The sequence below is a fragment of the Rhinopithecus roxellana genome, chromosome 14, assembly GCF_007565055.1.
Source record: "Rhinopithecus roxellana isolate Shanxi Qingling chromosome 14, ASM756505v1, whole genome shotgun sequence".
NCBI classification, from domain to species: domain Eukaryota; kingdom Metazoa; phylum Chordata; class Mammalia; order Primates; family Cercopithecidae; genus Rhinopithecus; species Rhinopithecus roxellana.
Genome location: NC_044562.1, coordinates 21,482,554 through 21,495,069, shown reverse-complemented (window position 1 = coordinate 21,495,069; position 12,516 = coordinate 21,482,554). Strand labels below are relative to the sequence as shown.

The following is a 12,516-nucleotide window of genomic DNA, read 5'->3' as shown; positions in this document are numbered from 1 at the left end:
AAAATATAAAATTATCCACTTTGAAACTACAAAGCTGTATCTTAGGATTTTGTATAAACTTACCCCAAAATATCATTCACAGAGCAGGCCCACCTAGTCAGTGATCTGAAGTTTAGATGTGTCATCAGAACTTCGTAGAGTAGACTAGGACTTAGTGGCTCTTACCTCCCAGCTCAGCCCAATCCCTTGGTTCCCTGTCTGAGATCAGCTGTGTTCTTGCTTTGTAAAATATCAGCTTGATGATTTTAGGTTTCTGAAGGCTCCATCTAGACCCTGGAGCTCTGCCCCATGCTGTGCTCTCGGCTCTTCTGCCTCTGCACCTACAGCTGGTGATCATTGCCCTCTGGCTGGTCAGTGGTGGTCTCCAGGGCATGCAGACTATGGCCGCTTCATAAGCTGGGAGGCTTATGGATGACAGGAGGGGATGGAAAAGTGGGGTGTGGGTGTGGGAGGCAGGACGAGGAGGAAGCCTGGCCCACATTTCTGAGTGTCTGACTAGGTAGCTATTGATACATCTGGTGTGTCCCCTCCACAAGTAAACATCTATTTTCGTGAATGAGTGACTATAAAGAATTCTCTAGTGCTATTTTATTAAATTTTATGCTTTTAAAGTGAACATATTATTGAATTGGCATCTGGTAAGGGCATTTCTATGGGGTGCAAAGCTAAAGTATTCAGTCATTCAGCAAACAGTTTTAGAGAGTGTCCACTATGCTGGGCGTTGCACAGCCACTGGTAACACGGTGATAAAAACAGAAATGGCCCTGCCCTCCTCAAACCTTCAGTTATTGACGAGATGGCCCGAATCACTGTCTTCTGGTGATTAGAGAGGGATGTAAGCATGATGCCCAAAGGAATGCAGGGCTAACAGGTTCCTCTGATGGTCACTCAGATACCAACTGGCAACACCTGGCACGTGGGAGGCACAGAAGGTTATTTATGGAAAATGCTATCCCCAAGTATAACTTGGGGTGGCAGTAGATGAGAACTTCCTTTCTTATAGGTTCTAACATTCACTTATTCTCTGGCACAGATTAGAGAAGGATCTGTGTGCTTTTTTGTTTTTTATTTATTTTAATTTATTATTATTTATTTATTTATTATTATTCTTTTTCTGAGACAGAGTCTTGCTCTGTCGCCCAGGCTGGAGTGCAGTGGCATGATCTCGGCTCACTGCAACCTCCACCTCCCTGGGCTCAAGCGATTCTCCTGCCTCAGCCTCCCCAGTAGCTGGAATTATAGGTGTGTGGCACCACACCCGGCTGATTTTTGTGTTTTTAGTAGAGATGGGGTTTCGCCATGTTGGTCAGGCAGTCTTGAACTCCTGACCTCAGGTGATCCACCTGACTCGGCCTCCCAAAGTGCTGGGATTACAGGCCTGAGCCACTGCCCCCGGCCTGGATCTGTGTGCTTTTGACCACAAAGACGACATCAGGGTTTGGCTATGAAGGATCCTGACTCGTGTGTTCACCCACACCAGGGCCCTGCGTCTTTGCATGGAGAAGGGCATCATGCATCTTTGGAAAGAAGCTGGGTGGGGAATACTCAAATTATATGGATGCTTTGGTCTTTATGCTTAAAAATGTGTGGAGTAGGCAGTTAAATTTTCTCTCTGGATTTTAATTTCCATGTATTAATCCCTGCAATATTTTTTTTCCCCATGATGAAGAAATTGTTCTATGCAAGAATAAATACCAGACTAGGAAGGTGACATGTGCTTAGTAATGTCCTCTTTTTGCTGATAAGAAATGTGTTTGGAACCATTACACAAAGCTGTGATCATTTTTCTTTCTTTTGTGCAGATTTCTTTCAACCCTCAAGGGAACCGTCTTCTAACTGGCAGCTCTGACAAAACGGCTAGAATCTGGGATGCTCAGACTGGCCAGTGCCTCCAGGTTCTTGAGGGGCACACTGATGAAATCTTTTCATGTACTTTCAACTATAAAGGCAACATAGTCATTACAGGTATGGAAGATATCAACACCATAGACTCATTTTTTCTTGATTGGCTGTTAGATTTTCCAAGCTGAATACTAACAGGAGTTCATCCCCATTCCCTACCTCTTTTCTATAGTCACTAGCTCATCTTGGCCTGCCCTCATATTTTCATTATTTAATTTTAGCTTTATGAGGACCTGCAGGAGTGAGCTCTGCCATTGACTATAGTAAGGCTTTGTGAACTTTGAATTTTATTTGCTCTAGATAAGGTAATAATTTATCTAGATTTAGTAACCTGACTGGTTACTAACTTTCCCCAGGTGTTGTATATCAATTGAATGGTTGATATTTAGTCAGTCATGTGCATTGGCTCATGCCAGCAATGTCAGTGCTTTGAGAGGCTGAGGCAGAAAGAATGCTTGAGGCCAGCCTGGGCAACATAACAAGACCCTGTCTCTACAAAAAATAGAGCATTAGCTGGGCATGGTGGCATGCACCTATAGTCCCAGCTGCTCAGGAGGCTGAGGCTGGAGGAGCACTTGAGCCAAGGAGTTGGAGGCTTCGATGAGCTATGATCATGCCACTGTACTCCAGTCTGGGTGACAGAGTAAGACCCTATCTCAAGAAAAAAACTGAGTTTATTGCAGTAAGTGTTAGTGACCAAAACAAGTCAGGATCAAAATTCTCCCTAGTTGGCTTTACAGCCCATTAGAGATTTATTCTTTGAGCAGAGTTGTTTTCTCCCCTGCTAAAGCACTAATGTTTGGGGGGAAAAGAACATGTATTAACCATTTTTCAACCATTAACAGTTTATAGTGAATTAATAATATTAGCAACTTTTCATAAGAAAAGGGTAGCTTAGATTGTGGAAAGGGGAGAAAAATGACAAGTTGATGGTATCATGTTAGTGCAGTGGTTCGAGGGGAGGCCTTGGCAGGGAACGGGTGCCACAGTGGTGTGGAGTAGGGTGCCCTAAGTGAGCACAGAAGACTGGATCTGCCTAAGTACCAGTGATTCTCATTGTGTTGAGCAAATTTAAAAATTACTGGTCTAATAAGTTCAATGCCACAGGCCCAAGGTTGGCTTTACATATTGGCTAATTAGGTGGTTTCCTAGTCAGGTAACTTCAGGGGTGCTGAGAATTATCTCCCCATACCACCTAAAATGCCTCCCCAGTCTACTTAATCATGGACAGTTTCCAAAATCACAGGGCTTATGATCTTCAAAATCTTCGGGCTTGTGATTTTCAAGTGTTAACTAAAATGTAGGTACTTCGAAAACACTGGGAAAATAAGCCATAGATTTTTGTTGTCAACACAATATCAAATCCTTCTCCTTGATGAGAAAAGAGGTGAGAGGCTATGATGGAGGGCACAGGGCGCTCCTGCAGGGAGTGCGAAAGAAGGAAGACCAGCCTTTCCTAGTCCACATGGCCTCATGTGAGACTGGCTCTACAGTACCTCTTCTCTCAGCCAGTTTTCACAGAGGACCCTGGAGAGTTTAGCGAAAGAAATTTTGTTGTTGTGCCTTGCTTTGGTGCTGGCACATACATTCCTGAGTGCTTCTAAGATGCCACTGAGTAATTTAGTGTATCCCAAAGCACCAAAGTGCTTAACGTTGGCTCACTAGACAGCAGAGCTTTTTAGAATGGGGTGATACGTCTCTCTTTCCATCGATAGAGCAATCACTTTATTTGAAAGAGTCTACTCTATTTTCCGAGTGGACACCAGTGTGATTAACTGCAGGCATTTTGTCGTGGGCTGCCTGAGGCTGGGTTTAGAATCACAAAGAAAATGGCAGAAAAGTAGCTAGCATGGTCTTTACATTTTTTAAAACATGAAGTGTCGTTTTGTGGGATATGGTTTTTATAGGCTTTCCTAGTTCCTAAGGCACTCACACTTCTTATACTGATGTTATGTGCCTAGTCCCTGAAGGTGAGAAAACCAGTAGTGCCCACTGATGATGAGAAACCCTCCCTAAAATTTTGAAAAGTTCCAGAGTGGTATGTCCTGCCTCCTCCTAGGCTTATCACCCAAACCTGGAGATATTCAAAGTGACTGTATTTCCACTGGGCAGTGATGTTTGAGGGGACGGCAGAGGGGATGGCTGAGGTGGCTGCATTCTCAAGTTCTTTCCCATTCTAAGAAGCCATGAATCTTGCTAGTGTAAGTAAGCAGGATGTGTACCTGCTTAATTTACAACTAGCTGGTATTGTGGGAAAAAAAAAAATCACTACCTCAAAAGTGCCTGAGCTGCTCAGAGACTCTGCAGCTAGGTGCGGAGAACCTAGCCCATGTAGCACATTGCTAATTACCAATGGCCCAGAAAATGTCAACTTGTAGAAAGAGAGAATGAGGTGAATGAAATGAAGAAAAAAAATAACTCTGTGAAATCTGTTTTATTAGGCAGCAAGGATAATACCTGTAGGATATGGCGTTGACTGAAGGAAGCTGGTCAGTGAGCAACCTTGCTAACAATGGTAATCCAGAACTGGAACTTCACAGACAGCAGCTCCTTTAACATTTTTTACACTTTCTCTTTTTCTACAAGTCAACTATTTATACAACTGTCCTTTATTTCACGGATATGACCATTAAACATGACAAAGTTATGCCTTTCCAATATTATTATTTGATGGAGATGGCAAGACACAGCATAATGTTTGGCTAATGCCACCAGTTATTTCCGTTGTGTTTGTTTTTTAAAAGCATTATGATACTGAAAAAGTTACCAGAGTAACTTAACAACGTGTCTCCTGGATTTTACTTTGAAGCCTATTGTTATAATTTCTGTTGAATAAAGTGTTTGGAGGAAATTCCTTGTACATCTGTATTTATGATGTATGTTTTTAGGGTGAAGTAAGGGAAATAATGTGGATCTTATTTAATAGCAAATACCTTCTGTTCTATATTGATACATTGAAAAAAATGTTGGCAGGTTTATTTCTAAGGAAAAGTTAAACAGAATATTCAGACTATTGCATTTGAAAATCTGGGTGGGGCCATGTGCCGTGGCTCACACCTGTAATCCCAGTGCCTTGGGAGGCCGAGGCAGGTGGATCACTTGAGGTCACGAGTTCAAGGCTATCCTGGCCAACAGGGTGAAACACCATCTCTACCAAAAATACAAAAAAAAAAAAAAAAAAAAAAAAAAAAAATTAGGCGGGCGTGGCGGTGGGTGCCTGTAGTCCCAGCTACTCAGAAGACTGGGGCAGGAGAATCGCTTGAACCCAGGAGGCAGAGGTTTCAGTGAGCTGAAATCGTGCCACTACACTCCAGGCTGGGTGACAGAGCGAGATGCCCTCTCACACACACTAAATAAATAAATACATACATACATACATACATACATACATACATACATACAATCTGGGTGGAAAATGATTGAAGCATGAGAGAAAATGATCAAATAACAACCTTAGTACTGCTGAAATATTTTAAAATGTTTTTTAAAAGCTTGGTTTGTGTAAAAGCACCCAAATGCATATTAAAATTAACATTAAAAGAAAAGCACAAGCATTAATAAGGCTTGAATCTGAAGCAAGAGAATGCCTGAAAATCTTATACAATTATTTTTCAAAAAGAGCTTCATTGATATATAATCAATATATAAAATATTGCATATATTTAATGTATACATTTTTATGAGTTTGAACATACATGACACCATCATCAAAATCAAGGTACTAAATATTCTCATCATCTTCAACTATTTCCTTGTGTTGTTTTGTGGTTTTTGTTGTTTATTGGTACGAGCACTTTACATGAGCTCTGTCCTTTTAGCATATTTCAAGGTGTATAATACTTTATTGTCAACTATGGGTATTGTGGTTTACAGCAGATCCCCAGAACGTGTTCTAGAACTCATTTTCTTAATAATGCGAATAATACCAGTATGGCTGAGTGCTTACCATGTGCCAGTAGTGCCCAACCACTTCATGTAGAACATCTCATTTAATCTTCCTAGCAACTGTTACAAAGTAGATATAAGCCCTGATTTAAAAATGGGGAAACTGAGTCCCTGAGAAGTTAAGTAATTTGCCAAGGGCATCTGGATATTAGGTGGTGATGTTGGTTTTAGAGAGGTGAGGAAGGTACAGAAGCAAAGTTTGAAGATAGCAGAGGTTGGTACATGAAGTTTAAGGAACTGCTTCCATACATAAAAGTGCAAGGTGAGCAGCAAATGCTGTAGAAAGTTATCCAGAAGGTCTAGCTAAGATCATTAATGAAGGTGGCTACATTAAATAAAAGAGTTTCAATGTAAATGAAATATCCTTTCATTAGAACAAAATGCCATTTAGGACTTTCATAGCTAGAGAGGAGAGGTCAGTGCCTCACTTCAAAGCTTTAAAGGATAGGGCTGATTCTCTTGCTAGGGGATAAGACAATTGGTGACTTTAGTTGAGGCCAGTCCTCATTTACCATTCCTGAAATCCTAAGGCCTTTAAGAATTAGGTTAAATGAACTCTGTCTGTGCCCTGTAAATGGAAAAACAAAGCCCGGATGACAGCACTTCTGTTTATAGCATAGTTTACTGAATATTTTAAGTCTACTATTGAGACCCACTGCTCAGAAATAAAAAAGATTTTTTTTTTCAAAAATATTACTGCTCATTGACAATTCACCTGGTCATCCAAGAGCTCTGTTGGAGATGAACGAGAGGATTAGTTTTGTTTTCATGCTTGCTAACACAACATTCGTTCTGTAGCCTATAGATCAAGGAGTAATTTTGACTCTTAAGTCTAATTATTTAAGAAGTACATTTTGTAAGGCTATACCTGCCATAAATTGTGATTCCTCTGATGGATCTTGGCAAAGTAGACTGAAAACTTTCTAAAAGGGTTTTACCATTCTAGTTGCCATTAAGAACATTCATGATTCATCCTGAATGATGAATCATTTTGAGGAGGTCAAAACATCAACATTAACAAGGGTTTAGTAGAAGCTGATTTCAGTCCTCATGGATGACTGAGGGGTTCAAGAGATGTGGTTCAAAATAGCAAAAGAACTAGAACTAGAATTAGAAGGTGTGACTGAAATGCTACAATGCCACAATAAAACTTCAGTGGATGAGGAGTTGCCTCTTACGGATATACAGAGTGGTTTCTTGAGATGGAATCTACTCCTGGTGAAGATGCTGTGAACATTGTTGAAATGACAACAAAGGATTTAGAATATTATATAAACTTAGTTGATAAAGCAGCAGAAGGGTTTGAGAGAATTGACTTCAATTTTAAAAGAAGTTTACTGTGGGTAAAATGCTATCAAACAGCATCATATGCTACAGAGAAGTCTTTCATGAAAGGCAGAGTCGATGGATGCAACAACCTTTATTGCCATCTTATTTTAAGAAACTGCCACAGACATCTGAACTGAACCTGCAATATCTCCAAGGTCTGGCTGCATCTATATTATACATCTGCATACCTGCGTTCATTGCAGCATTATTCACAATTGTCAGGATATGGAAACAACCTCCTAAGTGTTCACTGATGAACATATGAATAATAAAATGTGATACATATGAGATAAAGATATATACATATATGTGTATTAGATTTTCTTACATTACATTGTCAGATAAAGAGATATATACATATATATTACATTTTCTTTATTGATATAGACATATATGTATCACTATATCCATATAGATATATAGATATCACATATTCTTTATCCATCATCCATCCATGCATGCTTAGGTGGTTTCCATGTCTTGGTTATTGTGAATAATGCTGCGGTGAACATGGGAGTTCACACATCTCTTTGAGATACTGATTTTATTTCCTTTGGATATATATCTAGAAGTGGGATTGCTGGATCATATGGTAGTTGTATTTTCAATTCTTTGAGGTTCTTTCATACTATTTTCCATAATGACTGTACCATAACTCCTTATCTTACATATGGTTTGCAAATATTTTCTCCCATTCTATGGTTGCCTTTTCTTTCTGTTGATTATTTTCTTATTTGTGCAGAATATTTTTAGTTTCATGTAATCTTATTTGCTTTTTTTTTTTTTCTTTTACTGCTGGTGCTTGTCAAGACAAAAAAAAAAAAAAAGAAATCTTTGCCACAGCCAACTCTGTGGAGCTCTCCCCCTATGTTTCCTTCTAGGATTTTTACAGTTTCAGGTCTTATATTTAAATCTCTAATCCATTTTGAGTTGATTCTTGAGTATGATGTAAGATAAGGATCCAATTTCATTTGTTCTTATGTGGATATCCAGTTTTTTCAGCATCATTTATTAAAGAGACTATCCTTTTCCCATTGTGGTTACTTCTTTTAAAACTCCAAAAAAATAGAAGCAGACGCTGACTCTTGCCTATCTAACTCTTTGATTGCTTTAGGGAAGGGTGATACTGTTTTGTTACATCATTCAAAAGAGTCGGCCAATGTATGGTAGTGGAGATCCAATGTCCCATAGACCAATTTAGGTGGAGGAAGGCCTAGGCCAGAAAATGGCTTATTTCGCTAGTTTTTATATGTTGAGGAAGTCTTTCTTAATATTTATTATGATTTTCAGATATTCCAACCTACTTAAAATAAGTGTTTGATTACTTATAGTCATAAGAAAAGTGATAATATGCCCACTTGATTTTCATTTGCAGGAAAAGGCATTGAAGAGTTGTAGTGTGGTATGTGTGGGGTCTGGAAGTCAGATTGCCTGCTTGTGGATTCTGATTCCAACTCTTAATCATTAGGCAAGTTACCTGACCAGTTGACTTGCTGTGTCTCAGTTTCGTTACTTAAAAAGTGATAACAATAGTTCTCTTCTTTAGGATTAGGAATACCTGGTGCAGGCTGGGTGCGGTGGCTCACACCTGCAATCCCAGCATTGTGGGAGGCTGAGGCAGGAGGATCACTTGAGCCCACGAGTTTAAGACCAGCCTGGGCAACAAAGTGAGACCCTATTTCCAAAAAAAAAAAAAAAAAAAAAAAAGGAATACCTGGCACATAATAAACATAGTAATCAACATTTACTGTTATTATTATTATTGTTTGAGACAGGGTCTTACTCTCTTGCCCAGGCTGGAGTGCAGTGGTGTAATCTGTAACCTCTGCCCCCAGAGCTTAAGCAATCCTCCCACCTCAGCCTCCAAAATAGCTGGGACTATAGGCACATGCCCCCACAGCCGGCTAATTTTTTGTTACTTTTTGTGGAGATGAGGGCTTCCAATGTTGCCCAGGATGGTCTCAAACTCCTGGGCTCAAGCAATCTGCCCACCTTAGCCTCCCAAACTGCTAGGATTACAGGTGTGAGCACCTGTACTGGCCAACATTTACTATTATTTTTATGAACAAAACCTTAGTCACCTTATTTAAACACATTTCTCCAGAAAGAACACAGTATTACTTCCTCAGAAATCATACTTGAGATATAACTGACTTTAATGTGTTATAGGTATTATAAGGAGAATTATCTAGATCAATTTCTTATTAATTAGAAAAAAATTTAAGGTTCTTTAGAGTATTATCCTTTTAAAAGTTCTGTATTGAACGGAGGAACTGAGAAGTAAAGAAATCATCAATATAGACCATTATGATCTAATCCATCTTCTTCATATGTTTAGATTTCTTATGAGTCTATGAAAGAGAATTATTATAAAAAGAAATAGTTTCTAACAGCTCATATATAAAAATATATTAGCTCATGATTTAGCATAATTCCCATTTTAAAATTAAAATAAATGCACTTTTTTTTCTTTTTTTTTTATTATACTTTAAGTTCTAGGGTACATGTGCATAACGTGCAGGTTTGTTACATATGTATACTTGTGCCATGTTGGTGTGCTGCACCCATCAACTCGTCAGCACCCATCAAGTCATCATTTATATCATGTATAACTCCCCAATGCAATCCCTCCCCCCTCCCCCCTCCCCATGATAGGCCCCAGTGTGCGATGTTTCCCTTCCCGAGTCCAAGTTTCCTCATTGTTCAGTTCCCACCTATGAGTGAGAACATGTGGTGTTTGGTTCTTTCTTCTTGTGATAGTTTGCTAAGAATGATGGTTTCCAGCTGCATCCATGTCCCTACAAAGGACGCAAACTCATCCTTTTTTATGGCTGCATAGTATTCCATGGTGTATATGTGCCACATTTTCTTAATTCAGTCTGTCACAGATGGACATTTGGGTTGATTCCAAGTCTTTGCTATTGTGAATAGCGCTGCAATAAACATACGTGTGCATGTGTCTTTGTAGTAGAATAATTTATAATCCTTTGGGTATATACCCAGTAGTGGGATGGCTGGGTCATATGGTACATCTAGTTCTAGATCCTTGAGGAATTGCCATACTGTTTTCCACAATGGTTGAACTAGTTTACAATCCCACCAACAGTGTAAAAGTGTTCCTATTTCTCCAAATCCTCTCCAACACCTGTTGTTTCCTGATTTTTTAATGATTGCCATTCTAACTGGTGTGAGATGGTATCTCATTGTGGTTTTGATTTGCATTTCTCTGATGGCGAGTGATGATGAGCATTTTTTCATGTGTCTGTTGGCTGTATGAATGTCGTCTTTTGAGAAATGTCTGTTCATATCCTTTGCCCACTTTTTGATAGGGTTGTTTGTTTTTTTCTTGTATATTTGTTTGAGTTCTTTGTAGATTCTGGATATTAGCCCTTTGTCAGATAAGTAGATTGCAAAAATTTTCTCCCATTCTGTAGGTTGCCTGTTCACTCTGATGGTAGTTTCTTTTTCTGTGCAGAAGCTCTTTAGTTTAATTAGATCCCATTTGTCAATTTTGGCTTTTGCTGCCATTGCTTTTGGTGTTTTAGACATGAAGTCCTTGCCCATGCCTATGTCCTGAATGGTACTACCTAGATTTTCTTCTAGGGTTTTTATGGTATTAGGTCTAACATTTAAGTCTCTAATCCATCTTGAATTAATCTTCGTATAAGGAGTAAGGAAAGGATCCAGTTTCAGCTTTCTACTTATGGCTAGCCAATTTTCCCAGCACCATTTATTAAATAGGGAATCCTTTCCCCATTTCTTGTTTCTCTCAGGTTTGTCAAAGATCAGATGGCTGTAGATGTGTGGTATTATTTCTGAGGACTCTGTTCTGTTCCATTGGTCTATTCCACTGGTACTGTTTTGGTACCAGTACCATGCTGTTTTAGTTACTGTAGCCTTGTAGTATAGTTTGAAGTCAGGTAGCGTGATGCCTCCAGCTTTGTCCTTTTGACTTAGGATTGTCTTGGCAATGCAGGCTCTTTTTTTGGTTCCATATGAACTTTAAAGCAGTTTTTTCCAATTCTGTGAAGAAACTCATTGGTAGCTTGATGGGAATGGCTTTGAATCTATAAATAACCTTGGGCAGTATGGCCATTTTCACGATATTGATTCTTCCTATCCATGAGCATGGTATGTTCTTCCATTTGTTTGTGTCCTCTTTTATTTCACTGAGCAGTGGTTTGTAGTTCTCCTTGAAGAGGTCCTTTACATCCCTTGTAAGTTGGATTCCTAGGTATTTTACTCTCTTTGAAGCAATTGTGAATGGAAGTTCATTCATGATTTGGCTTTCTGTTTGTCTGTTACTGGTGTATACGAATGCTTGTGATTTTTGCACATTAATTTTGTATCCTGAGACTTTGCTGAAGTTGCTTATCAGCTTAAGGAGATTCTGGGCTGAGACAATGGGGTTTTCTAAATATACAATCATGTCATCTGCAAACAGGGACAATTTGACTTCTTCTTTTCCTAACTGAATACCCTTGATTTCTTTCTCTTGCCTGATTGCCCTAGCCAGAACTTCCACCACTATGTTGAATAGGAGTGGTGAGAGAGGGCATCCCTGTCTTGTGCCAGTTTTCAAAGGGAATGCTTCCAGTTTTTGCCCATTCAGTATGATATTAGCTGTGGGCTTGTCATAAATAGCTCTTATTATTTTGAGGTACGTTCCATGAATACCGAATTTATTGAGCGTTTTTAGCATGAAGGGCTGTTGCATTTTGTCAAAAGCCTTTTCTGCATCTATTGAGATAATCATGTGGTTCTTGTCTTTGGTTCTGTTTATATGCTGGATTACGTTTATTGATTTGCGAATGTTGAACCAGCCTTGCATCCCAGGGATGAAGCCCACTTGATCATGGTGGATAAGCTTTTTGATGTGCTGCTGAATCCGGTTTGCCAGTATTTTATTGAGAATTTTTGCATCGATGTTCATCAGGGATATTGGTCTAAAATTCTCTTTTTTTGTCGTGTCTCCGCCAGGCTTTGGTATCAGGATGATGTTGGCCTCATAAAATGAGTTAGGGAGGATTCTCTCTTTTTCTATTGATTGGAATAGTTTCAGAAGGAATGGTTCCAGCTCCTCCCTGTACCTCTGGTAGAATTCAGCTGTGAATCCATCTGGTCCTGGACTTTTTTTGGTGGGTAGGCTATTGATTGTTGCCTCAATTTCAGAGCCTGCTATTGGTCTATTCAGGGATTCAACTTCTTCCTGGTTTAGTCTTGGGAGAGTGTAAGTGTCCAGGAAATTATCCATTTCTTCTAGATTTTCTAGTTGATTTGCATAGAGGTGTTTATAGTATTCTCTGATGGTAGTTTGTCTTTCTGTGGGGTCGGTGGTGA

General features: G+C 39.4%; 1 protein-coding gene across 1 annotated transcript in view; it reads left to right on the top strand.

Moving 5' to 3' along the window:
- The window catches only part of DAW1 (dynein assembly factor with WD repeats 1), a 66,007-nt gene extending 61,254 nt beyond the window's left edge, over positions 1 to 4,753 (top strand). The window contains exons 12-13 of the mRNA XM_030915933.1: positions 1,803 to 1,965; positions 4,344 to 4,753. Of these exons, the coding sequence (XP_030771793.1) occupies positions 1,803 to 1,965; positions 4,344 to 4,378 (198 nt within the window). The 3' untranslated portion in view covers positions 4,379 to 4,753. The remainder of the gene's footprint in view (positions 1 to 1,802; positions 1,966 to 4,343) is intronic.
- The last annotated feature ends 7,763 nt before the right edge of the window (positions 4,754 to 12,516 follow it).